The sequence below is a fragment of the Aptenodytes patagonicus genome, chromosome 1, assembly GCF_965638725.1.
Source record: "Aptenodytes patagonicus chromosome 1, bAptPat1.pri.cur, whole genome shotgun sequence".
NCBI lineage: Eukaryota > Metazoa > Chordata > Aves > Sphenisciformes > Spheniscidae > Aptenodytes > Aptenodytes patagonicus.
In genome coordinates, this window is record NC_134949.1 from 9,396,044 (window position 1) to 9,421,596 (window position 25,553).

The 25,553-nt window shown below is 38.4% G+C and overlaps 1 protein-coding gene across 1 annotated transcript in view; it reads left to right on the forward strand.

The window, feature by feature from the left end:
- SEMA3A (semaphorin 3A) overlaps nucleotides 1-25,553 on the forward strand; it is a 174,732-nt gene that overhangs the window by 100,557 nt on the left and 48,622 nt on the right. Inside the window, exons 5-6 of the mRNA XM_076359190.1 lie at nucleotides 3,073-3,166; nucleotides 9,942-10,061. Coding sequence (XP_076215305.1) covers nucleotides 3,073-3,166; nucleotides 9,942-10,061 — 214 coding nt within the window. The remainder of the gene's footprint in view (nucleotides 1-3,072; nucleotides 3,167-9,941; nucleotides 10,062-25,553) is intronic.

Consider the following 25,553-nt stretch of genomic DNA (forward strand, 5'->3'; position numbering starts at 1 on the left):
ATACATTTGGAAACTTATAGTACATGTTTCTACATTGCATTTTAACTGAAATATGAAAACACTGTGGGATTTCCCTGTCATGCCTCTTATTTCAGATGTTTTATTCCACAAACACAAAGAGAAGGGTAGATCATCTCTGACTTATGCTGACCCAGTTCTCCACTCTTTCTTGCCTGCTGCACACCAATATCAGTATAGTTACAGTGACATAAACCAGAAGAATACAGTAAAAAATCAGATCCTTCCTACACCAAATCACTTTCCACATCTGTTTCCTATTTGTCTTATAATGACACATGGGATTATCTTGGGAATATATTCTGTTTTAACTGTCATGCCACTGACTTTATAGCCTTATCAAATATCCATTGGTGTGCAGGTTGAGCAATTATCATCTACTAAGAAGAAATCCCAAGAAAACGTAGATTGAGAATAACATTTTTCAGTAATGGCTTGTAGCATTAGTGCCATTTTCTATTATTGTAGTTGAGGTCTAGCGCTCTCCTCAATTTACTGCTTTTATTTATTGTGCAAGATCTAGATATGGACCCTACAGCAGAATTTCAAAAACAGTTTTCTTTTTCATTATTTATTCTTTTCAAGTTAGAAGGAGCAAAGTCAGAAAATTGGATAGAAGCAAGGAATGTGTCTGGACTATTAAGAAATAGAAAGAAAGACAAAGGGAAAGAAAGAAATTTAATACTGTGCAAGATATTACTGATACAGGATGACTATATAAACATAATCAGGCAGGCTACATCTACAAGAACATGCCTTAGGAGATTGAGCTTGAATTCTGGGATCAAACAACACGAAGTTGTGTCCAAATTTTTTATCTTACAGTGCAGTAAGCCCCTCCATATAGACCATTCTGCTAACAGCCCATTTTCCCTTCACCTTTTTCTCCAGTAAATGGAGTGAAATGTGAAGTCCTTCTGATGTTCCTTTGAAAATATGTTATAGACACACACAGATATATGCTTGTATGATGTAATTAAACAAGCCTGTAATAAAAGCTATAGCCTGTGACCCACTTACAGAAACATGGACTCAATAGGTTTAAAATAATACCATTTGGAAGTATGTTTGGTCACTGGCCTGGCCCATGCCTGGATTCAGTATAGATGAGCAAGATGGGGAAGGCAGGGTGCCAGGGAGAGAGCTGCTTCCAAATACTTGAATTCACTGCTTGTGAGAAAGACATCAGCTATTTGCCTGAATGATCTTCACATTAAAACAACATTACGAAAGCAATTACTGTATAAAATTTGAGTTGTTGGTATTTTTTTGCATCCTCCACAGCATTGTGGAATGCCCAATCTCTAGCACTGAGCACTGGAGCGTTGCCCTTGATAGTGAAAGTATTGTGCACAATTTTGAGACTTTTACTTGTGAGCACAGGACAATGTAAGACTCTGGAGTTTACATGCTAGTTAAGCTTTCATGAAGTTCTAGGCTGACGCGTTCTGGAGAAGCAAAGCTGAATAGGCAGCTTAGGAACAGCCTATAACTGCTTGAAGGGTAGTTACCATGGATGCTTTTGCCATCAATTTGCATCTTTGCCATCATTGCAGATGATATAATAAGGACAAAAAGTCACAAGTTGTTCCCTGGAAGGTTCAGTTTAGAAAAAAATTCTTCATTAAGAAGGCAATGGAAGTTGCCCAGAAAGGTTATAAAATTTCCATTCCTGAGGGTTTTCATGACTTGGCAAGACTAAACCAAAACTGACCATACCTTGTGTTGACAATAGTCTTCTTTCAAGTCCTTCTGGACTTAATGATATTTAGAGAGCCCTTCCATCCAGCAGCTTTATGATTTTGTGTTTGGAAAGGGAAAGTGCTTGAAAATCAAGGTAAAGAGCTGATCTGGTATGAAATAAATAGGTGAAAATAATGTAACATCTTCTTAGTTTCTTTCTATCATCAACACATATTTTAGACATATATTCTGATATTTATTTTTTGTTTCTTTTCTTAAAACAGATGACTGATCTCTGATTAGTCAGTAAGAAAAAAAGAGGCTGTATCAAGCTGTAGTTCCTATTACAGCCTAAGCTACATAAGCCTGCACATATTGGTTAAAAGAAACCCTTCAGCATCTACCTCATAGAGAATTTTTACGTATAAGCAACTGAGAACTGGGTGCAAAGGCCTAAGTAACCAGAGAAACTGTTGGAGGTAGGGGTTGTCCCAGCTTTGGGGCTCCTTGACTTAGGTGTCAATGCAAATTAACCACAGTGCAGGTGGGAAATGGAAATTTCAGGGTTTGGTGTGGCCTCCACATGTCTTCTGTCAATGTAGAAGTCTACTGTGCAAAAAGCATCTATTCTTCTGGTTTTACCCTCAGTGCAAAACGTAAGATAAACACACTATTCAAATTGATTGGCAGATTTGGTCACCCAGTTAAAATTAAAGTAATTAAATGTACTGAAAAGTCCATTGCTTTGGAATTACTGACCTTGATTTAAGTTAGTGTTGTCTGAGGCCCTTTTTAATCTTGGTTTATATCCCCATATGCTTTGCCCTCAGCCTGTATATTTTAAAAGTTTTATTACATAGTACTGAAAAATAATTAAAAAAAAGCTCTCCTGATACAGTTAAAATTCAATTTGAGGGTGCATGAAACAGTAAGTCACTAAATATTCAAGTTAGGAAGAGCAGAATTTAGCATTGCATTATGCACTAATCTACACTTGCAGGATATTTCAGAAAAGTATAGTCAGTGAAAAATAGGCTTTGTCTTTTTTCAGACAAAAGTTTCAAATTCCAGCTTCTTCAGTTACTATTACTCAGACATATTCTCAATGAAAGCAGAAACAATTCAATGAAGCTATGCAAATAGATGAGACACAAGCTGTGCATGTGTATTTGTGCTTTTGACTAGCCTTCAGCACAATACTGATTAGAAGGTGGGCACTTTTGCCAGATCCTCACCTAGTGTAATTTGACTTCCCTGAAGCCACAAAACCCAGTGTGAGTCATATGTACTGCACTCTGTTTAGTTCAACTTTTTTTTAGTGTTCTTTCATCAAATAATATTGCTTTTTCTTTCTTTTTTTCTACCCCACAGGACAACATTTTTAGAATGGAAGATTCACATTTTGAAAATGGCCGAGGGAAAAGCCCTTATGATCCTAAACTGCTGACAGCTTCTCTTTTAGTAGGTAGGTGCCACAATACAAGTTCAATGAGACGTGCATTCACTGTAAATAATAGCCAGTTTTCTGCTTTTTTTCTCCTTGCAGTACCTATGATAGCGCTTTGTTTTATGAATTTTATTTCCAGGCTAAAGTCATTCTGATTTCATTTTGAATACAGTTGACCCAGGTGTCTTGAGAAACAAGGTGTGTGTAAACCAAGAATCAAGTATCACAAGAGCCACTTTATACTTCTGTAAGACCTTGATTCTGCAAAGTGTTTCTCCTCCCCAGAGCTAGGTGACTCTGGAGGTATTTTAATCACCCAGTTTACAGGCTGGCCTCACTGACGGTTGCACCAGCACAGCTGAGAGAAAAGTGAGAGCAGGAATAAGTAATTTCTTACATCAGTTTTGCTGCCAAGGACGGTCTACCACCCAATTGTACCTGCATGTGAGCTGGAGATACACAAGCGTTCACAGGTCTCTAGGCCTTAAGATGATGTTTCAGCTGAAGAGATCTATCTGACAGTGAATACAATTAAACTCCTGGCTGGAACAGAGAGATTTTGATAAATTAAGTATTTTTGAATTAGTAATACTTAATTGCAAGGAATATGTAAGTATAGAGCACCTGGACTGTGTTAATCTAATTGAACTAATCCAATTGATTGAATTAATTTAATTGATTTAATTTATCTAATTGAATTAATTGTGTTATTTGTTATTCCTGCTCCTTTACGAAAAAGGCAAAAAGAAATTTTGTAAGAAGAAATTAAGAGCGAAACAAATTAGATTCTTCTTTCAGTAACAGCTCTGCCCAGGTGTAGCCACTTTATCCTTAACATGTAACTTTCTGGCAATTTATTACAACTTCAAATCCAAGGGACAGCAATAGTTTCAGAAGATTGCAGATTCTCTTATCTCAGAAGTCTTTGGGAAATGACGCATAACCAGATATACTGTCTTCTCCAGGACTTTGTCCATATTGCTAGTCTAGGGTCTTGCCTACCAGCTACCCTTATTATATTTACATTACATTTAAAAATGAAGCTATTCAAAATAGACAGCAACAAAAATTTAGTCTTGAGTGTGCCTCATTTCCTGATCTTCGAAGCCCCTAATGATCACAGGTGATGAACTACCCTGGGGACATGCACTTTTGGACAGGAAAAACAGGAAAGACGTCCACATCTTGCTCCAACTTGTACCTTGTACAATCAGAAAGGAAAAAAATGTGTGTGTAAAAGGCCAATGTATAAATTAGTGCCTGGAGCGACTTGAATTTGTGGCATAGCTACTCTCAAGGGAATGGCTTTACTATTTACTTTAATATACAATAAAGAAAGAGAATGATGACAAGCCAGTATTACATGGTATACCTGGTATGCAACTGCACAAAGTCAACAGCATCTAGCTTTTCACATTCCTTCCCCCCCCCTCCCCCCCCCACCTTAGTTCGGCACAAATATGATTATCTTATTTCCCTTGGCTTAGATTTCATGTCTTTAAAACATCTTTGCTTTCTTGAGCCCACTCCCTATCACTATAATTTTCACTCCATGTATTTTTACTCCTAATAAACAGTAGACTGAGCATGATATTTTGTTTTGACTCAGGCTTCAATTAGAGCCATGGGTGTATTATCACTATAGAAAATGGCGCAAATTCAACATTCAAAGCCAGTGACTAATTTCTACTTCAGTGACTTATACAAAACTCAGAGTGAACCTAAAATTAACATTCCTGCATCCTGAACATGAACACTCTTTCTTCTCTGCCTCCTCATAGGTACCTCACAGTCATATTGTGTTACTGATTATGAAGTTGCATTTACTTCAATCCTTTCCTGCAAAGGTTCCCCCAATATTTCAGAAGGTGTACACCAGATTCACCACTGGTTCACAATGACTTACTCTTATCTTTGCCAAAAAAGCATAAATTTTATGGTAAAGTGATGACCCAAGGCAAAATAATTTTCTCCCCCTCAAAATAAGTGAGGAACAGGGAATGAACTGACCAGGCAATGACTGCATGGAGAGGTTTGGTCCAGCTGCTCTCTGAAGTAGGTAGCACTGGAGTGAAGCAGTGAATAGGTCTATGAAGGCCAGAAGAGCCTATTGACCACAAATGCCTCACACGAAGAAGAACACGGATGGACTGCTTCTTCCCTTCTCCTGAGCTGAATGATAGCTTGGGTACTCCTGGCCCCTCGTGTGCCAGAAGTATTTGTCCTCACAAGCAACCATGGTTTATCTCATGTTCAAGAGGGCAACTGTGTAAAATAATTTCCCAACGGTCATTAAAATGCAATGTTATAATTAGTAACACAATGTAACTATCAGGAAGATAAAAGAAGGCTGAGAAGTAAGAGTAATTTATATGGTTAAATACAGGAGGGAAAAATAACCGTTGTTATTAATCAGAAACACTAAACAGAGATTTTGCAAAGTCTGGAAGATGAGTATGTTCTTGACTCCGTAACTAGAAGGTAAATCTTAGGTGAGTGAAATGTAATTACCCAAGCTGGAATTTGGGCAAAACACCAATGTTAATTTGCAAAAAGTAACTTAAGATCTTTAATAGCCATTCATGCTATTAAAGGATTCTTATTTTGTATTTCAGCTGAAAGAAACACTTATAAGTGTAAAAAGGATCTTCAGTTTTCCCTCTCTCTTAAAAAAAAAAAAATCAATAATATTTGGAAAAAAAAGAAACCAAACCTAAAACAAACAGTTCATCATTATTAAATTGTTCCAATATTTTTCCAGTATACATTCCTTGTTCCATCCACCTGCAAACATTTTTCACTATTTTTTTAATAGTTGTTCATTAAAGGTAGTTATTGCTACTCTACTCTAAAGTAAACGCCAGCTGGGAACATGATATAGCTAGTTCCTAGTAATGTAAGACATTATTCAGCCATTCCCATCTATGTGCTGCTAACTAAACAATCTCCATTTGAGTGGGCTAGTGCATGAAAATGTAGAGACTAAGCAGTCCCTGGGCACCACTAGTGTGTATTCCAGGGCAGGAGGAAAATGAGAGGCAGCAGGGTTTTCAAAGAATATAATCACAGGAGAAAATTATCACTGAATGCATTAGTCTAAAGCAATTGTATTGGGATAGTTGAAAAAACCTCAGAGAAAGAGACAGCATTGTCCCATTGTCAGTCAGTTGCTCTTTAGGAAATGACCCTTTGGGATTTTCAAAAGCTCTGATGATCCAGAATCCTCAAAGCTATTTTTGTTCCTGTGTATCACTGATTTTTTTTTTTTTTTAAAGTTTACAATTTTTTTTAATTATTATTATTTTTTAAATCAGTTTAGGTGCCTTAATACTCCCAAATATGGATCAATGTGATCTGAAATACAGTAGCTTCTCTACCAAGAAAGAACTTTACTATCCTATCTATTAGAAATTAGCTACTAAGTACCTATGAGGTTCAGGATACTAGAGTTTATTCTACTTTCTGGGAAGATTTAGTTGTTGACTTTAAAAGAAAAGAAATCAATCCACTACTATGTACGTCTGAAAATCTTAACTTTAGTGAATAAACCTACTAACCAAGGATAGAAGATTTCATTTGGGAACCCTTTTACCAGTGAGAGCAATCAGGACATTCAAGGCTTACTTTTGCCTATATTACCCATCCATTCAACTTTCTTATTTCTTTCAAAAGGAAGCTTACACTTCTGTACTCTCCAATTTTTTTTTCTTTTTTTAAGAATGCAGTCTTCTTTAAAAGCTGAATAGAAACAATTCAGCAAATAAATGTATTCTGCTTAGTTTTTAACATCTTTGTGTCTAATGAACCTGGGGACGTGTTCACAGTTTCGTGCTGCTTATGTACAGTATGCGGGAAAATGGTTCCTCCCCCCCAAAAAAAAAATATTATGGGCTTTAATTGTTGCCTCTTTATTTAGTAAAGTCAATATATGTATTTCTGTTTGCATTCATAATGTCAGCATGCTACTCCTTTAGAATAAAGTCGTTTGTGTCCAAAACATAGAGCTTTTTCCTATGCAAACAACTCAGCCATCAGCTTGTTCTGGGCAGTCGCTGCTTTATGCTGCTGGGCTGGAAATACAAAGTGACATTTTTTTCTTTTTTTCCTTCATTCTTTCCCCTTGAGAAATGTTTGTCAGTTTTCAAACTGTTCATTTCCACTTTCTTCTTAAAGCTAATGAAAACTGCTTTTAAAACTACTGACAATGGAAATAGCACAGTGAAGACTATCCATGACTTAAAAGAATCATTTCCTAGACCAGTAACGAGTAAATTTCAGTCCAAAAGAAGGTCTGCTTAGGGAAACAAAGATGAATGTACTTATGTCTAGACAGGAGGCAAAATCCTCGTATAGCTTTTGAATAGTACTAACTCAAAGGATGTGCACATCTGGGACATGACTTAAGGCTCACCCTGAATCTACCAAAAATTATCATCTAAAGCCTTACAAAAATAAATGGTATTTCTTGGTATTTCTATCTGGGAGAAGCCAAAATTTGCATGACTACAGCAAATCAGTTCAAACTGCAGGCACTGGTCTAGGTATCCTGAAACTTGGAGGGGCTGTAGCAGAAAGCAAAGAAAGGTCAGCTAGTTTCCTACAGACTTTTTCTCCTTTGCAACATGCTGAAGCTCATTATTGGCAAAACTTGTACACTATCACCACTGACAAAAAAGTACCAGCCACAAGAGCCTAGTAGCATGAAATAGTGTTGGGTTGAATTAAGTTGAACCTGGATGATATGTTATTTTCAGTGGTGTTTATATATTGAGTTAGAAGCTGAGGTGCCAAAAACCCTTACAATTCTAAATATTGTAAATATATAATTATAATGAGTTTTCGAGCTATATTTGTTTTAATTTTAATAATGTAGTAATAAATACAGATTTTTTTTCTTTCTTGATTGACCTTTAGATCTGCTGATAACTAGGAAGCAAAATAGGGCTTGTTGTTTTTTTTCTTTCCCCCTTTGATTTATATAGATTTATCAGAACTCACTAGGGACTGAAAGACAAGGAAATTAAGATAAGGTTAAAGAAAGGTTAAGCACAGCATCAAAGCCCTTTTCACAAGCAAAAAGGTTTTATGTTCTTTAAAATCTCAGCTGCATACCCTGTACATAATAATCACTATAATTAAGTGATTGTCTCCCCTTTAAAAAAAAGTTGAAAATGACATAAAGGAATGATAAATTGTTAATTAATGATATGCTGTTCTGTTTCACTTCTGATTACACCTCCTGCTGGGCACGACTGGTCTATTTGCTTCTAATCTTTGCTGTGAATTCATTCAATTCCACGCCTTTCCGCTATCGTGTTTTCACCCTTCCTGACTTTCATGACTACCATATGGTACGGAGCCACTGTAGGTTCAATTGATAAATTCATGGTGTCAGTGTTCTGGGGAAAAGTTGCCAGCGATATCCAGTAGGCATGCTTGGACATGGTTCTCCCACCATGGAAATATCTAAAATTGCCATGAAAATGATGAACTTGTTCCTAAAAGGTTTTTTAAAATGATGATATGGTAGAGTTCATCATGACCATGAAAAATTTATTACCTTAGCTCAAAGAAAGAATTATTTTATCCTCAAACTTGTCTTTTTCACAGAAGACCCATTTAAGATGGGTAGCTTGAAAATAACAGTTGGAAGGAATAATATTTTTTAATTCCATATTAAAAGTATATGGTAGGGTATCTCATTTCACATATGAGTGTAAAAGGGCACAGTCCTAAAAAATGCATTTTTAGCAATTTGAATTCAGACTAATTTCATGGACAAGCTCTATATTAATGCCAGAATGATACGTGTTGTTCTTTGATCCCTGGTTATTTTCTGTGGATTTGATTGCTATGTACTTATTATTCTCTTTACCAGTTGGCAGGTATTTAACTTGGCTTGGTCCTTTGAATTTATACTGTCTCTCTCTCTGTCTCCTCCATGATACTTCTAGCTGGCCGAGGAGGGGCACACTGGGACTCTAATATTATGAGTTTCTTCTCCAGCTAGGCTATGTATGTGCCTTTTATAGGCTGAAGTATCACAGGTCAATTTTTAATTCACTTGTTCACTGTGATATGCATGGGGTCAAGGTAGCAGGGAATGGTCTCATTTATTGCCTCCCTTAGCTGTTGCCCTTTGCCAGTGTCACAGTTAGGAAGGTGGCAGGAGGAGAAAGGCATGTTCTGTCTTTCCTGTAGAAGGTACTGTTTTCAGAGGATTTGCTTGCTCAGAAAAAAAAGAAGGGAAAAACAAAAAGGCAAAGCAAAACCGAAGATCAACCAAAAGACAGTTTCTATATGAAAAATTCAGGGGACTTGACAACTTTCTGAACCGAGAGCGAATGAGCTGGACTCTCCAATTCTCAACACAGAGTCACAAAAACCCAGTAGGTTGGGAGGAACCTCTGGAGGTCTCTAGTCCAAACTCCTGTTCAAAACAGGGTAACTTCACAGTTAGGTAGGTTTTTGGGGGGCTGCATACTACTACCTGCCAGGGATAGGTGTACAAGCTGTCACTGTTCCAGCCTAAGAATCCAAACGTATTTTTGAAAAGTGGCTGCACTAGCAGTCAGGAGATAGAGCTCATTTGAGAGAGGTTACAGTTAAGCTCTGCAGTGAGAAAGTGGGTCTAATTATATATTTTCAATGACAATACATTGCATACAGCTTATTACTTTGTAATTTTCTCATTGTCCCTATTAGTGTAATATAAACATAGGACTGACAGCTTTCTCTGACTTACATGACTAGAAAATTGAGAAATGTTGCTTACAATTATGTCCTCCCACAGATGGAGAACTGTACTCTGGCACAGCGGCAGACTTCATGGGCAGGGACTTTGCCATTTTCCGAACTCTGGGGCATCATCATCCAATCAGAACAGAGCAGCATGACTCCCGGTGGCTAAATGGTATGTAAAATGTACATTTATCCAGTTACATTCATCTAGCTGTTAAAGACTAGCACACAGCTTTGTTCCAGCAACATCTGTTGACATATACACCCCTCTTTTATTTGGAGCAGAATTTTGTCTTAAACCAGTTAACCTAATCAAAAGTGATTTATAAAGAAACATTTTTGTTTTAATTACATTGAGATTTGTGGAGTGTGATTAAATTTAAAACATATACAGACACTATGGCTAATGGGGTTGTGCCACAGGAGCAGATTGTTGTAAGGTGCAAGTTGCTCAAGGCTTGTGGAGACATCAGCCACACGTCAACACAAAGTAGCTACAGAGCCTTGGGCAGGACTGGGCCTTGTACAGGCTTTAATTTTTGGCTGGGTTGAAGGGACTCTGTCCACCAAAGTCCAGCAGAAAGTGAATCAGCAGAGCTTCCTGAGCAGGCCAGAGTTGTCAATAGTTTGGAAAAAAGTGAAAAGGGTCCTGGGTATTCCAAACTACTGGGTTTCAAAATATTAAATAGTTTAACAAGGCACAATAGCTTACATTATTGTATGGATATTACTAATCAGGCCTGTAGTTGGTTGTTTGCGTGTATGGGGAGAGAAGGATAGTTTTAGAGAAAATCTGCGTTTGGTTTCATGTACCAAAATACTTCAAAATGCATCTGAGTACTCTATACAAGTTCTACTGAAGTCAAAATTCCAATAGCTTAAATGGATTTACACTTGGCATATACAAGGATATGAGCATTTTGGAAATGAGAATTCATCATTTGAAAAAGCTGACATTTGAATGCTAACAGTAGTTACTCTGAGTTAATTTATATTTTAATTTTTGAAGAGTTGACTAGTCGCTTTTGCTGTACACACTGCTTGCATCTGCACTCCTGTTTTTGAATTCACGAAGTATTTTGTTTGTAGATATTTTTCACTCCTAGCCACATTATTTATGTCTGTGCTGAGGTCTAGGTTTTCTTACATGGTTTTGCAACTTAGTGCAAACTGTTCATGCAAATTTTTAATGTGTAAGAGCAGACTATGTTTTAACAACACAGTTTCTTACTAGCGACAGTCAGGAACTTCTAGTATCATACTGGTTATCATATTAGCTGTATATACAATCTATAACAAAACCAATCCCTGACTCGTAATTAAAACCACAAAATGCTATTGCAGGTTGGATAAACAACTCTATATATGATATATGCATTGGATATATGTATCAGATAAATGTGTATATGATGAGTTGTTTGAATCTGTCATAAAATCATATTTTAATATGACAAGTTGTATGAATCTGATTTTTGTCCTGTTAAATTTAGTTTTGTCATAATTCATGTAGACTACTGTGAGGACAGATTCAGGTCTATCACATTTCAGTTCTACAGTCTGTGCTTGCCCAGTAACCCAGAAATATTGCTCATTGGTTTATTTTATTATAATAATAGACGATTTCTGGACTTCAAGAGTCAGTAAAGTACAAGGGTTACAGACATATCCATCTATCTTGGTACCTGGTAGAGTAATAATATGTTAAAGATAACACAACACCCACTTTTGTTATGATAGTCATGATGAAATAAAGTCCAATCATGCAAGCAAAATCTGCTTTTGTGCAGTAGATTTGCACAATGACAGCTGAGTCAGGAGGATTTATGCAGTGGGAAAGCACAGCCATTGTCCACAGCCCCTGTACTTCATCGCTGAAAATGTGTCATTCCTTTGTGGATTCGGTTATCAGTCTTTCAGCACTAAATGTGGGAACTGCTTTTCCCAAATTAGCACTAAGGTTGCATCTGACAGGGTGCAGAAATCACAACTGCTTTGTGCTCAAGATGGGGAGGAGAAGACAGTTGCACATAAAGAGCTGACGAACCTCAAGCTCTCTGAATTAAAGTATGGTCCAAAATGAGCATAGAAGTAGAAAGGCAGCATTTATCGAGGCACAGGGTGAAGATGATTTTCAACTCTAAGTGTAGTTCTTACACTATATTCCTGTATGGAAAGTTTCAAGTTAATTTAAAAAAAGAATCAAACTGAGGCCTTTAGAAATGATTCTCATAACTGTCTATAATTTAATAGACAATGATCCTTAAGCACATTTTTGAAATCTATCTCTCCATTGCAACTTGATAAGTTTACATTCCTAATATGGAAAGGTTGGCTTAAAATCTGTACTACGACGTTCCTATTAAAGGCTCTAAGACTTTACTGTTAATTTCCCAGTGATAAGGTCCTGGCAGCCTTTCCACACAGTACTCCTAATTTCAGCATCTAACAGGGAAATCCAAAAATGATAATTATTTGGATTTGAAACTCTGCAGGCATGCCAGTCCTTTGATAATTTTTCTTTTTTTTTTTTTTTTTGTCATTTGTATCTTTTAAATATAATTGTAAAAGAAGCTTTATGTTTGCATGTATTTAAAGTGGATATACTTTTAATGAAATAAGCTCTTACTGAAGGATGAGGTGTAATCTACTTTCTTAAAGATCTGTATAAACTAGTTTTGAACCTTAAGTTTGCAGAGCTTTATACATTTTTTAGTTAAAGACATGGATTGCTATGTAGCGGTGGGTTTGCTTTTCTAGTTGCTTTCTACAGTGTGCTTAGCCTCAGGTTAAAAACCACTATTCTAATGGACATATATTGAAATCTGGATAAGAACAGTAGTTCTGATCAAACTCTCAAAGAGAAATCCTCATCCCCTTGGAGTTTAATAGCTAGATGGTGAGACATCCAGTTTATAAGTCCTTGCTAATGTTTACTTCAAACTGTTTTTCCCATATTAAGGCTAAGGTCAGAGCTGACAGGGTAGAGAAAACACAGCTGTTTGGTACCAAAAATGGAGAGGAGAAGACATTAAGAACTTGCAAACTTTTCCTAGAATTTAAATATCATCCTGAACTGGTGTAAACATTGCACAGAGTGATTAAGTTTTTTGGATTTAAGTACAGATAGAGAGTTCCTTTTTCACAGTGAGAACAATCAGCCATTGGAATAATCTCTACAGGGAAGTGGTGGGTTCCTCAACATTGGACGCTTTTAAGATTCAGCTGGACAGGGTGCTGGGCCATCTTGTCTAGACTGTGCTTTTGCCAAGAAAGGTTGGACCAGATGATCTTTGGGGTCCCTTCCAACCTGGTATTCTATGATTCTATGATTCCTACAGAGATCACACAGTCACTTTTTGGAGATGCTCTACCTTTCCTAAGAAGTTAAATGTTGCTGGGAAGAGAGCTTTGAACTGTGCCCAGCCCGAGAGATGGTGCTGACCAGCAGCTTTTAAAGACTTTTTAAGTCTTTTAAAGATATTAAATACTCACAGGCTTCTAAAGACATTTCATTTTGTATAAATAATAAAACAGTCACCAAGCCAAATAAAGCAAGGGAGACTGATTCTGTAGCCATGTAGTTGGGGCATTCATCTAGAAGGTAGTGAACCATACATCAGTCACTGTAGCATTGCAATATTTAATTATTGATACAGAGTTGGCCAGATGTGACATGAAGGCATTTGCAAAAACACAGTGAAATAAGTTGGTGCTCAGGGAAGTCATCGTGGATACGAAAAGCCGCAGTTCAGTGCCCCAGACTGAATCATGTACTTTGTTACAAGCCATGTGCATACTCACCCTGGACGTTATTGGCTCCTCTGGTAAGTGCATGGAGTTTCTCTGCACAAAAAGCTTTGACAGTCTTAGCTGGTCCCAGTGAGGGTCAAGAAAAGTTTTGAACTCTCAGAAAAAAAAAATCTTGAAATTGAGAAAACATCTCCTGTCCAGCTTTACTATAAATAGCAATGGCTTTGATGTTACACATATATCTTACAGAGTCTTGCCTATAGGCAAAACCCATGTTTTCCTTTAAATGTGCCATTGCCTCTTACAGTTCAGAGCCATCAGAAGCCAGTGTTATTTAAGAAAGCGTAGATAGAGGTCCTGCTTCTATGAACCACTTCAGCAATAAAAAAAGATGAGTAGGAGGCCCGAGCAGGTCAGAGCAGCTTCCCCTGGTACCAGCAGTTCCCTGGTGAGCTACACACAATGTTTGCTGTACACCGTCCGTGGCAGCGTTCATGCAAGGGCTGAGGGCATGGCTGGAGGCAAGAAGGCAGAAATGGCAGTGCAGTGTACCAAAGCAAATGCTAAGCAATGCAAAAGCAATGTACTGAAGGCGGTTTCCAAGCTGAAGATGAGGGGAGTGGAAGGAAAGCTTGGAGCCGCTCTCATCTTCCCTGACTTAAGCACAGAGGGATCTTGCCTTAAATTGTTAACATTTTGTAAAATGAATAATCATAAACATTTATTTTAAAAGCAAAACAGAGTTGGGCTGCAGAAGATTTGAAGGGAAATTAAATCACAAAAGCTGCATTAAGGTAGTATTATGAATCTGGTTTGCACCCCAGAAAAGTGAAGGAATACTGGTCTTGCTCACCCTCTTTACTAGACCTGGGGTTAAAAGAGACTGTCAGTCTGGATTTCCAGCCTTGGCTTGGAATTTCCTTGCTTTTTATGGGTTTAAACCAGCTCTATGATATTATTTTAGCATACTTTCCATGGCTTAATTTTTAAAGTGGGGTAGTAGCTGTGCTTAGTCCCCTGGGGTTATTGTCCTTGGTAATCTTTACTTTACGGTTACATAAACAGCTGAGAATTATAGAAGCTGAGCGACTGTTCAATAAAAAAGAAAATGCCCTCTTAAATTTCACAGGGTCCAAGGCAGGAAACAAGGACTTGATACTCTCCTGGCATTCATACAAAACTTTAGCCATCACTTTATGTTGTTTCCGCTTATGGCAGTTTGTAGGATGTCCCAGCACTGGCAATATACACACATAATTTTGAATATATATGTATTGCACAGTAGAGGAATGCATGACAAGAGAAAGACAAGATTGCAGCTAGTTTATAGGATTTTTACCTCTCTAATAAAAATGTATTAGATGTGTCAAGAAGTTTAGAAGTGAGTATTTGTTCTTTTGCAACTACTTTTGCTGAGACTTGGATGTGTTCATTTCTCATAGAATCATAGAATCATTAAGGTTGGAAAAGACCTCTAAGACCATCGAGTCCAACCGTCAACCCAACACCACCATGCCCACTAAACCATGTCCCTAAGTGCCTCATCTACACGTCTTTTAAATACTTCCAGGGATGGGGACTCCACCACTTCCCTGGGCAGCCTGTGCCAATGTTTAACCACTCTTTCAGTAAAGAAATTTTTCCTCACGTCCAATCTAAACCTCCCCTGCCGCAACTTGAGGCCATTTCCTCTCGTCCTATCTCTTGTTACTTCGGAGAAAAGACCAACACCCACCTCGCTACAACCACCTTTCAGGGAGTTGTAGAGAGCGATGAGGTCTCCCCTCAGCCTCCTTTTCTCCAGGCTAAACAACCCCAGTTCCCTCAGCCGCTCCTCATCAGACTTGTTCTCCAGACCCCTCACCAGCCTCGTTGCCCTTCTCTGGACACGCTCCAGCACCTCGACGTCCTTCTTGTAGTGAGGGGCCCAAAACTGAACACAGGATTCGAGGTGCGGCCTCACCAGTGCCGAGTACAGGGGCACGATCACTTCCCTACTCCTGCTGGCCACACTATTTCTGATACAGGCCAGGAGGCCATTGGCCTTCTTGGCCGCCTGGGCACACTGCCGGCTCATGTTCAGCCGGCTGTCGACCAACACCCCCAGGTCCTTTTCCAACAGGCAGCTTTCCAGCCACTCTTCCCCAAGCCTGTAGCGCTGCATGGGGTTGTTGTGGCCAAAGTGCAGGACCCGGCACTTGTCCTTGTTGAACCTCATACAGTTGGCCTGGGCCCATCGATCCAGCCTGTCCAGGTCCCTCTGCAGAGCCTTCCTACCCTCGAGCAGATCAACACTCCCGCCCAACTTGGTGTCGTCTGCAAACTTACTGAGGGTGCACTCAATCCCCTCATCCAGATCATCAATAAAGATATTAAACAAGACCGGCCCCAGTACTGAGCCCTGGGGAACACCGCTCGTGACCGGCCGCCAACTGGATTGAACTCCATTCACCACAACTCTCTGGGCCCGGCCATCCAGCCAGTTTTTGACCCAGCGCATTTGCTGCATCCTTGATTCTATAATTTGTCTTAGGTCATCCACACCAAACCCTTTTCCCACCTATACATACCCACTGACGTCTCCCTCTTCTGTGCCACTCCCTTGCCCCTAAATGCCTTCCTAGTTGCCCACTTTCCAGCTCACCTCCTAGACATTCCCAATCCAGATATACAGAAGGCACTAAAATACATGCCACCAAAGGTAAGCAGATGTAGAAAATAGCTGACCTGCCAGCATAGACAGGACCCAACCATCCTGGTACCTAGAGGTTATTTCATAAAGTACATCTGAGATATTCTTGGACAAAGGAGGTGATGGATGCTACAAATACAATAAATCTCCAACAAGAAAAGAGCTATTTAAATAAAGGACATTAAAAAAACCCAGGGTATGAACTGCATATGAATATATTTATTCTTCAAATTAGAAGTCTTAAACTGTGGGGGGAAGGAAATTAGAAAAAGCTGCCCAATAGAAATAGTCAGTGAGGCAGCCTAGCTGGTTTTAAGAGGAACTTAGATAAGATTTTATGTGGTGTCATATAGCACGCTCGCCTGAGATCGCAAGGGACTGCAGTGAGTAGACTAAGAAGTATCTCCCAGGTCTGCATTCCCGTAAGTTTACAAGGGCATATTTAAACAACCTTATCAGTGAAAACAGTGAGGCGAATTTTTTGTGTGTGTTTTTTTGTTGTTGTCCTTTTGTTTTGTTTTGTTTTTTTCCCCTGCAAGGATCTCTTGCATTTAAAATATGCATTCCTATATTTGAACCAAATTAGTCAATTGATCTCTCCTACCATGCGGGCTGTAGTGTGGACCAAGTCCCGCACTTTCTCATCACTGCTTATACAGGCATGAACAGCTCCGACCCTTGCAAGAACAAAACATGTCCATATATGCAAGTCTCATTTCTCACTCAATACACCCTCCCACCCCCATTCCCATTATCTTCATTGCTAAGAATAGTAATAAATAATTTCACAGTGATAAATTCCATGTGTGACAAATGCTAATGTCACCTAACACAGTGCTAGGAAGTACTCAGAAACTATGGTGACGGTGGCATAATAATGTGAACAGAATGGCATACAAACTCAATTTACAGAGTTTTTTTTCTTCCTTAAGTCTGTAGATCCAAATTTGAGAGATTGAATTTGAATTTTAAATTCTTTTTCTCATTGCAATCTAACAAGTCTTTTCTCTATATATTTTTATTACAACCCATTCTTTTTCTCTTGGAAGAAATGTACAATTTCTGAAATCACAAAATAATCACTTCTTTCTTAATGTTATTACTCGATGTTTATATTGTCACTAACCTGAAATGGTTACAACTCAGGAAACCATAGGTCCAACTGAATATTTGATCAGAAGATGCTCATGTATTTGAACCAGTTGACTCATCCTATCTGATAACTGCTCCCTGTATCTTTATACAAAGTGAGAGAAGCATTTGATTCAGAAATCAAAGACCAAGTAGCAATTAGAGAATGTGTTTTACAGTTCCTCTGAATGTGAGGAAGATCATGAAGATGGTGGGTAAAGACAACCAGAAAAATTATTATCTCCCATCAAGTGGCCTGAATGAAATTATTTTAAATCCTTCTAGGAAATAGATCTTCTCTCTCTCCCTCCCCCCCCCCCCCCCATAGTCTAGGATTAAGTCATTTTCTTCATTAAATATCAGGGTTGTGGATGAGATTTTGTTGCATTTAGGTATGAAAAATTGGTAAAAGTAGCCAAAGGATAAGCTTTGAGTCTGGAGTGGAAAAAGCAGGTAGGAAAGATGAAGCAGAAGAGGACAGTCCCCTGGGTTGACAGCACATTTTGAGGACTTCCTGACACTCTAGAGAATATGACTTGGGGCAAAAAGACTTGCATCAGTAAACATATTGGTCTGAGCCACAATATGCTTAGGGAAGTTAGGATACAAATTAGTCCAGGAGCACCTGACTTAGGATATGTGTATATTACATGGTTAACCATGGGCTCATTTATGGGTTTTAGCTTGGTCAGCCTTATTATTCACACTGAAAAATAATAGCTGGGAGTGTAGATTAGAAGCCATGCTTTGCTGCAATTCATACTGTGACTCTCTTTATAGAACATATAAGATCAAGAATAATGGGGAAGCTCAGAGTGCTTTGTGCACTGTTTCCACTGGAGACCAGAGAAGTTTGTCCGCTGCACGTAGTACAGATTTAGGAAAGATGTTCATAGCTCTTAAAACAAGCACTGTGGGATATCACCCCAGTCCAAAACAGATCAGTGCATAGTCTCTCTCTAAACAGAGACTTGGAAGTGATTGCCAGCTTGGGGATCTACACTCACTCAGGTACGCTGAATTGGTGATGTGCCTCAGTATTGCTACATTTTAGCGGTTTTATGTCAGTGGTGAATACGGTATTGGGTCAACGACCAAGTAAATCCTGGTGAGCTTCATGTTGGGGAGAGACCTGAGAGTGTAGCCCTTCCCATCACCTATGCTCTGACTTTTCTGGGGAGGAAATTGGATGAATGAGCCAGAACAAGCTCTGGCTAGATGCTAGCTGTGGATGAATCAGTGCACTTGGCTGCACAGGGCAAATCGGGTGATCTTGCTTGGGTGTTCAGAAGCAAATTTGATGACCCAGGTGAGTTGCTTTTTATAGACATAGCTTTAGATAAACAAATCTGAGTCTCATCTGCCACCTCCAGCAGTAGGAGCTGTGTAAAAACCCAGCTGCGTGAGTACACTCCAGGAGTCACACTCTTGACCCTGGATGTCCCCAGCTCTGTACCCTTCTCACACTGAATAGTAAAGACCAGCAATTGTCTGTTTGCCAGTAGTCCCAGTGATATTCTATGTTCTCTTTTTTTTAAACTAAGAAGGATTTTTTATTTGTATGTATTTATTTCAATGGATAACTTGTAGAGTTGGCAACAGACAGCTTTGTAAAGTGATGGTCTGTTTGCATAAGAAGGTGACAAACTCAGTATATAACTCAAGCAGTGGTAGCTGTGACAATCATCTCTACTAGAAAGCTTTGTGTACTACTTTCAGTTAATACATGATTAAAGGGACCATATCTAACTATGTATATACATAGATATACATACAATACATATATGTATAAATATAAACACATTACCCACAAGCGTCAGTTCATAGGAAGCCTCTCCTCTTGCCTTGGAGATGAATTTCAATAGGGAAAAAAGGTCATTTGCCCAGGACAGGTGTAGTGTTCGGGTTCTAAGACTGCACTTTGCTTTGCTTTTGGTGTAGGCCCCACTTTAAATTACACAACATGGGTTTCTTTGTAATTATTATTTTTACAAAGATCCAAATCAGCTTAAGGAAAAGGAAAGTTCAGATTAGGTGGCAGGATGTCAAAAGCAAAGCCTATGTTTTATAGGCCTTGCAATTTCAAGTAGGTTTCCCGTGATCTCTGAGATCTCTATGAGGGCTCATCACAGCTCTGATGCTTGGAAAACAGTGACTTTTAGCTACCAAATTATGCCTCCTTTCTGTTCACAAAAGTAACTAAGCAGTTTTTCAAGAAAAGTTAAGCAGAAATCTGCTTGTAGGGAATCACACAGCAGAATACTAATTGATTTAAACAAAGCTGGAATGGGTCTGTTACAGCCCCCTTCATTGGGATATGACATACATCTGAATCTTTTTTTTACATTCTTGTGTTGGGGTTTTTTTCTCTTCTGCTCTAGCCATCAATTTAATGAGTGTTGACCCTGTCAATACCAATTTCCTCTTCTCAGGCCACCACGTTCAAGAGTTTGGTGGGTATTCAATAGAGATTTACTGTTGACTGGGTAATTTGAGTTCATGTGTGTGGTGAAAAATTAGTGAGGAGAATTACCCAGAAAAGTGGATGCCATGACAATGCATGTCACCATGGTGTGACCAGCTCTGCTGACATAGGTTTCAAAAGCTCTCCCCCTGTGAAAATGGGGCCTGTTTGCAAATTAATTAGTTTCTGGCAGCAGCTTGATTGTTGACCCAAAGTTTGTAGAGTGGAAAAACAATCAGATTAGTGTGTTCAATATAAAGGCCCAGCGCGGCACTCAAGTGCAGTTTGCCAAACTGTTGAAGCCGTGAATAGAGTGAAACAAATTCTTTTTTGAGAAGCCAAGGCAAAGGTTAAGTGTGATGTGACTAGAGCACGCTGGCCATGGGGCGATGGGGGGAGAATTACAGGTTTCAGACACACAAAAATGGAGAGTGCTGAGTGAGTTGCATTGAATTTAATGAAATTCACAGCTTCGATGCAAAAGTGTTTGGCAATGTTTTAGTCTGTGTTAAAGGCAGAAATAAGATGGCTTTGTTTTAAGAAGTTTTCTTTGTATAGTCACGTGGGACACTAGGGACTAAGCCTCTAAAGGGTATTAGAGACACTTCCTGAGCCTCCACGCTGTTTCTAAGCACCTGCAGACTTTGAGGTTTGTACCAGTTCCTCCCCCTCTCTGCCACACACTAACTCCCTTTATCTCTAATGATTCAATCCAAGCCTCCCATTCATCACCTCCAATATTTGTGCAGGGTTCTTCTTTTAAATAGTGCTGGTGCTGCGACTCACGGGCAAACGTATTAGAAATCAACCCTTGCAAATAGATAGATTAGCTAAAACTTGTTATTCAGGTACTGAGACAAAAGTTAGATATTAAAAAATACCACAGGCCAGATCTTTAGCTGATAATAAATGAGAATATCCCCAAGGCAGCCAAGAAAGATCTACTGATTTCTACTCACTGCAGTGCTCAGCTCATTTCATTAATACGCTTTATTTCTTCAATGGTTGTTTTTATATGAATTTGGCCTTCAACATCCATTTATGGCGTTCACTGTTATTTATGCCCTTATAAGATTTCCTTTACATCAAACAACCCCTATGCATTTTTTTATTATTATTTTCCCAGTATGACAAATAGAAAGAAGGAAAATGCCAACAAAAGTGGAGGAGACCATGTTCGTGGCGGTTGATGTAGTCTTCTCTTGAGCCAATATCTTAGCCCTGTTGGCCTGGATCAGAATACCTGACAGAACCAGGGGAATGGGAGGATAGAGCTGCTGAGCTGAAAATATGAAGGACTCCACCACCACACAGCCATCACCCATCAAGTAACAGATGCCCAGCTCACCCAGCAGAGTTGATGATGTGAGGTTACAGCCCCTTAGTCTGTTCCTACCTCTTTCCCCCATTCCATAAAATTACAACCTATTTTGCAACCTATGCAAACTTTGTGATTTATTCTTGCTAATGGGGCTGAACCTAAGCCCCTTTACACTAACATTCCTGAACTGTGAATTGCTTGTCCCAAAAGGCATTCAGTGTTGCTTGCAATTAACACAACTGATTGCTCAAAGCTGGCACCTGATGTGGCACATAGCCAGCTGGGAACATAATTGGCTCCTTAGATGGAGAAACATCCACTTCAGAGTGGAGTTTGTGATGATGGAATTATTAGTTCAAAGTAAGCCAGGTATGTGAATACCTGGCCTATACATTAAAATCTCAGCTAGCACTAGACACAGCTGAATTAAGTTGCAGGCTCAAAGCCTCCCTTTCTCTCTGTCTCCATAACTTCCTCTTCTCTTTGTTCATGAAATCGTGTAAATTCCAGTCTGAATGCTTGTAAGGCTAAGTAATTGCTTTTGTTCTTTGGGTTATTTAATTACAAATCTCAGTAGATGACAGGTCCTCTGCACTAAAGGAAGACATCACATTTGCACAGTTACAGAATCCCAACACAAATGTGTGTGGCAAATCAGTGACTGCAGATTTATTCATGCCCTTTGGGACCTGCACTGCCTTTTCAGCTTAGCATGCAATATGATTTAAATTACAGCTTGTGCAGAGCTGTGCCTTGGGATTACACTCCGTGTTTCCAACTGTTTATAGTTCAGTGAGCTTTAACCTCTGTGATTCTGAAAATTAAATAATGTCACGGCTGATATCAAACTGATGGCTGGTACTACATTGCTAAATACTGTCTTGTATTAAAAGCCTATTTTTACAACAAAGTGGAAACATCAATGTATTTAAAACACTGATAACACATTCAGGTAGTTCAAGAGCACAATTCAAAAGTCACATTAGCAAAGAATTGCAAAGCTAATATTAATCTCCATTCTCAAGGATATATTCTGACTTCTGTACTTAGCAGAGCTGTGGCTGTTGACTTTACTAGAGCTGGACTGGGCCTAATGCAATACTTTGTGATTAGGTAAACACAAAGAGCATGTAAGATCAAGAAATGTAGATAGAGCATCTGTTGCAGTTAAATTCAGATTTGTTAATTCCTTGCAGATTTTATAGTTTCATTATTTCTGAAATACTATCGTATATCGAATCAGGCCTTTTGTGCTGTAACTGTAGGACGTCTTAATATCTCTGTAACCTTTAACAAAGGAGGAGAGATAATGCTTAGTTACAAAACTGTATATTTAATATGGCATGTAATTTCCCAGCAGATCAGTTTTCGTCCTTTTCAGGATTTTAATTAATACAAAATCTTTTAGTAATTTTTCTTCATTTAGTTCTGCAAACCCATGTTTCCATGGCAGATACTGTTCCAGTCCCACTTGAGTCAGTTCACTGGGTTCTTCCCCAGGTTCCACCAGACAACACCTGCAAAACAAAAGGGTGAAACATGTCACCACCAGCACCATTTAGCCTGTAGAGCCTTATCTAAGGAAGAAAGAACAGGAAGAGAAAAGGACAAATGGGAGAGACAAACGGATGCTTATTTTTCACTTGTAAAGGTAGCATGTTTGACTAAATAACAGAGAAAATAAACAAAGAAACCCCAAATACCTTATTCACAGAATCACAGTTCTCAGATATGATGGACAGATCAAAAAAAAAAAAAAAAGCTTGACAAATGGTTCCTCATTTGATGCCTTTCAGCGCAATAGATCCTGAACTTCCCATTTTGCTGCACTGCCAAAGTGGTACTTCTTTTTCCCTTTGATCTTTGGAGCACCTATATTACTTATCTCAGACTTCAGTGTCGAGCTTTTAGGTTTCAGAGTGGTGTCAAAAGTATCCCATCCCTTTCTCTTCCATTGGATTCCATGGATTTATATCAAACTATCTTTGTTGAATAGCTGGCTGTTAGATTTTATTTTCTAAAAAATGGTGCTTTTACCGTATGGTCCTTTTAAACACCATACAGTGAAAAAGAAATGGTAGACTTCATGGTAACATTTGAGATATGTCAAGGTATACAGGTATTCACCAGCTAATAGCTGATACTCAGAAGTAGTGAATGTCTCAGATAATATGATAGTGTACAGACAAATGACTACATTATTGAAATGTGGTAACACTGCTTTTAAGAATCTCAACCTCAGAAGCAGCAGTGCTGTCTGAGAGTTTCCATATCCAAAAGACTGTTGAGAGTAACCCACCAAAACTGGACTCCCAGCTGATATGCCTTTTTTAGCTCTTTTTTCCCTCTAGTCTCAGGTCCATATCACTGGTGGCTATACGCTGAATGTTTCACATGTTAGGAGGTGAGACATCCTGTAGTGTTATCAGGGAAAATTACCTCTTTCAAAGGCAAGGGCTAAACTGTAAATCTTTGAGAGCACCACCTCTTGTACAGCATCCAGCAGAATTTGATGTTCCTGGGCTCTTAGGGCTGCCACAACATACTAAGTAAATGAGGACAAAATAGTTTTCTTTCTGATTTACCTTTTAAAGTGATAGGCTGGCCTGTGTTTTGTTAGACTCCTGGATTATGGAAAGGAGTATTTTTAAGATACGTTTATATACATAAATTTTATTTCCTGTTGGTAGGTTTGTAAAGTTTTCTCTTCAGGCAAGTGCAGCAAGATTTGTAGGACGATTTTATTAGATGAGTTGGTATAAGAAGAACGCAGATAACTTTTCAGGGGCAGAGCTTTTTTACAAATGTTCGTTCATAAAAATAGAAGAAAAGTTATTTTAAAGACTGGATTAAGTATTTTTCCCATTCACTCCACAGCTCTTATGACATATTTGAAAGCATTCAGTGATAATACATTGTCTGTGAATATGGCCATATATCTGAGGATTGGTGTTTATTGATTCTTTTACTGCCGTTTGAGCAAAATTCAATACCCTTATAAAGAGTAAAAACTGTTCCACTGATGTCAGTGAGATTAATCATATTTCCTGAGCTCTATGATAACATTTGACACACTGTAAAATCTGACAGTCACAGGGCACAGTTCTCTTCACTTACCCATCCCTTCAGTCTCTGTTTCCTATTCTCCTGTTTCTCTGAAGGAACTTCCACTAAAGGCAAAAAAAGCTCCATGAGAAGGAAAGGTGCAAAACCATCCTATAAGATATTTTACAAGGACTAGTGAGTTATCAGCTTTTTTCACAAGATTGTGTAAAAGGGTTGTCATTATTAATACTCAGTTCTGCTCCATATTTGACATACTTTCAGCTTTTTTTTTTTTTTTTTTGCCAGACCTGCTGGTAGAAAGCATTCTTTAAAAAAATATTCCACGTTTTCCCATTTATTACAGGACCTATATTTTTTACTGCATTTCATTCTTTTATTACTTTTTAAATACTATTGCTTACCTTTCTGCTAATTCCTCTCCCTGCTCTTTATGTATCACAAGCACATGTGCTGCAAATTCCTCCCTCACTGCTTTTAAAAAATGCTAAAATTTTAAGTCTGATACAATGTTACTCCAAGAAGATTTTCATTCTTAAAAGTCACAGTAATTACATCAAATATTTCTGAAATGCTGTCAGTGAATAAAAAAAAAAAAGGAGGGTTTGCTTGTACAGAATAAAAGTACATACCAATGAAACAGAGTTTGAGAACAACTTTCTGACAGAGCAGCATAAAAAGTAACATTGCCAGACTTTTCTATCTCAAGCAACTCCACAGTTTTCATCACACCTGTGCTATCAAATACTTTCTCTTTTTTTTTTTTTTTTTAATGAGCAGAACTAAATTTCACATCATCAATAAACTAGTACATTATTTCAGTTGGGTACAAATCCTGTTAATACCTTATGTTGACTGAAGTTAAATTAAGTTGGAATCACATATTACGCTCACATGACTACTGAAAGAGGTTGTCATAACTGATGTTATCATACTGAATACCTCAGGTTGTGCTGAGGGGTTTTGCTTCCGCTTACAGATGCCTTACTGCATTTTATGTTGCTGGGCTACACTGACAGTTCAGTTAAAACCAGTCATTCACCCAGCCCTTTTTTCAGTCTTTGCTGCCATCCCTCATTAATCTTACTTTAATGGATTTTGTGTCAAGTTGCTTTACACTAGCTGTAAAAGTTAATTATAACAACAAAACCTTTTTCATAGTTTGACAAAATGACCTCAGTTTTGTGGCCAAATCTAAAGGATTTAACAAAGAAATTAAATTACAGGAGATTGGATAGGTTAG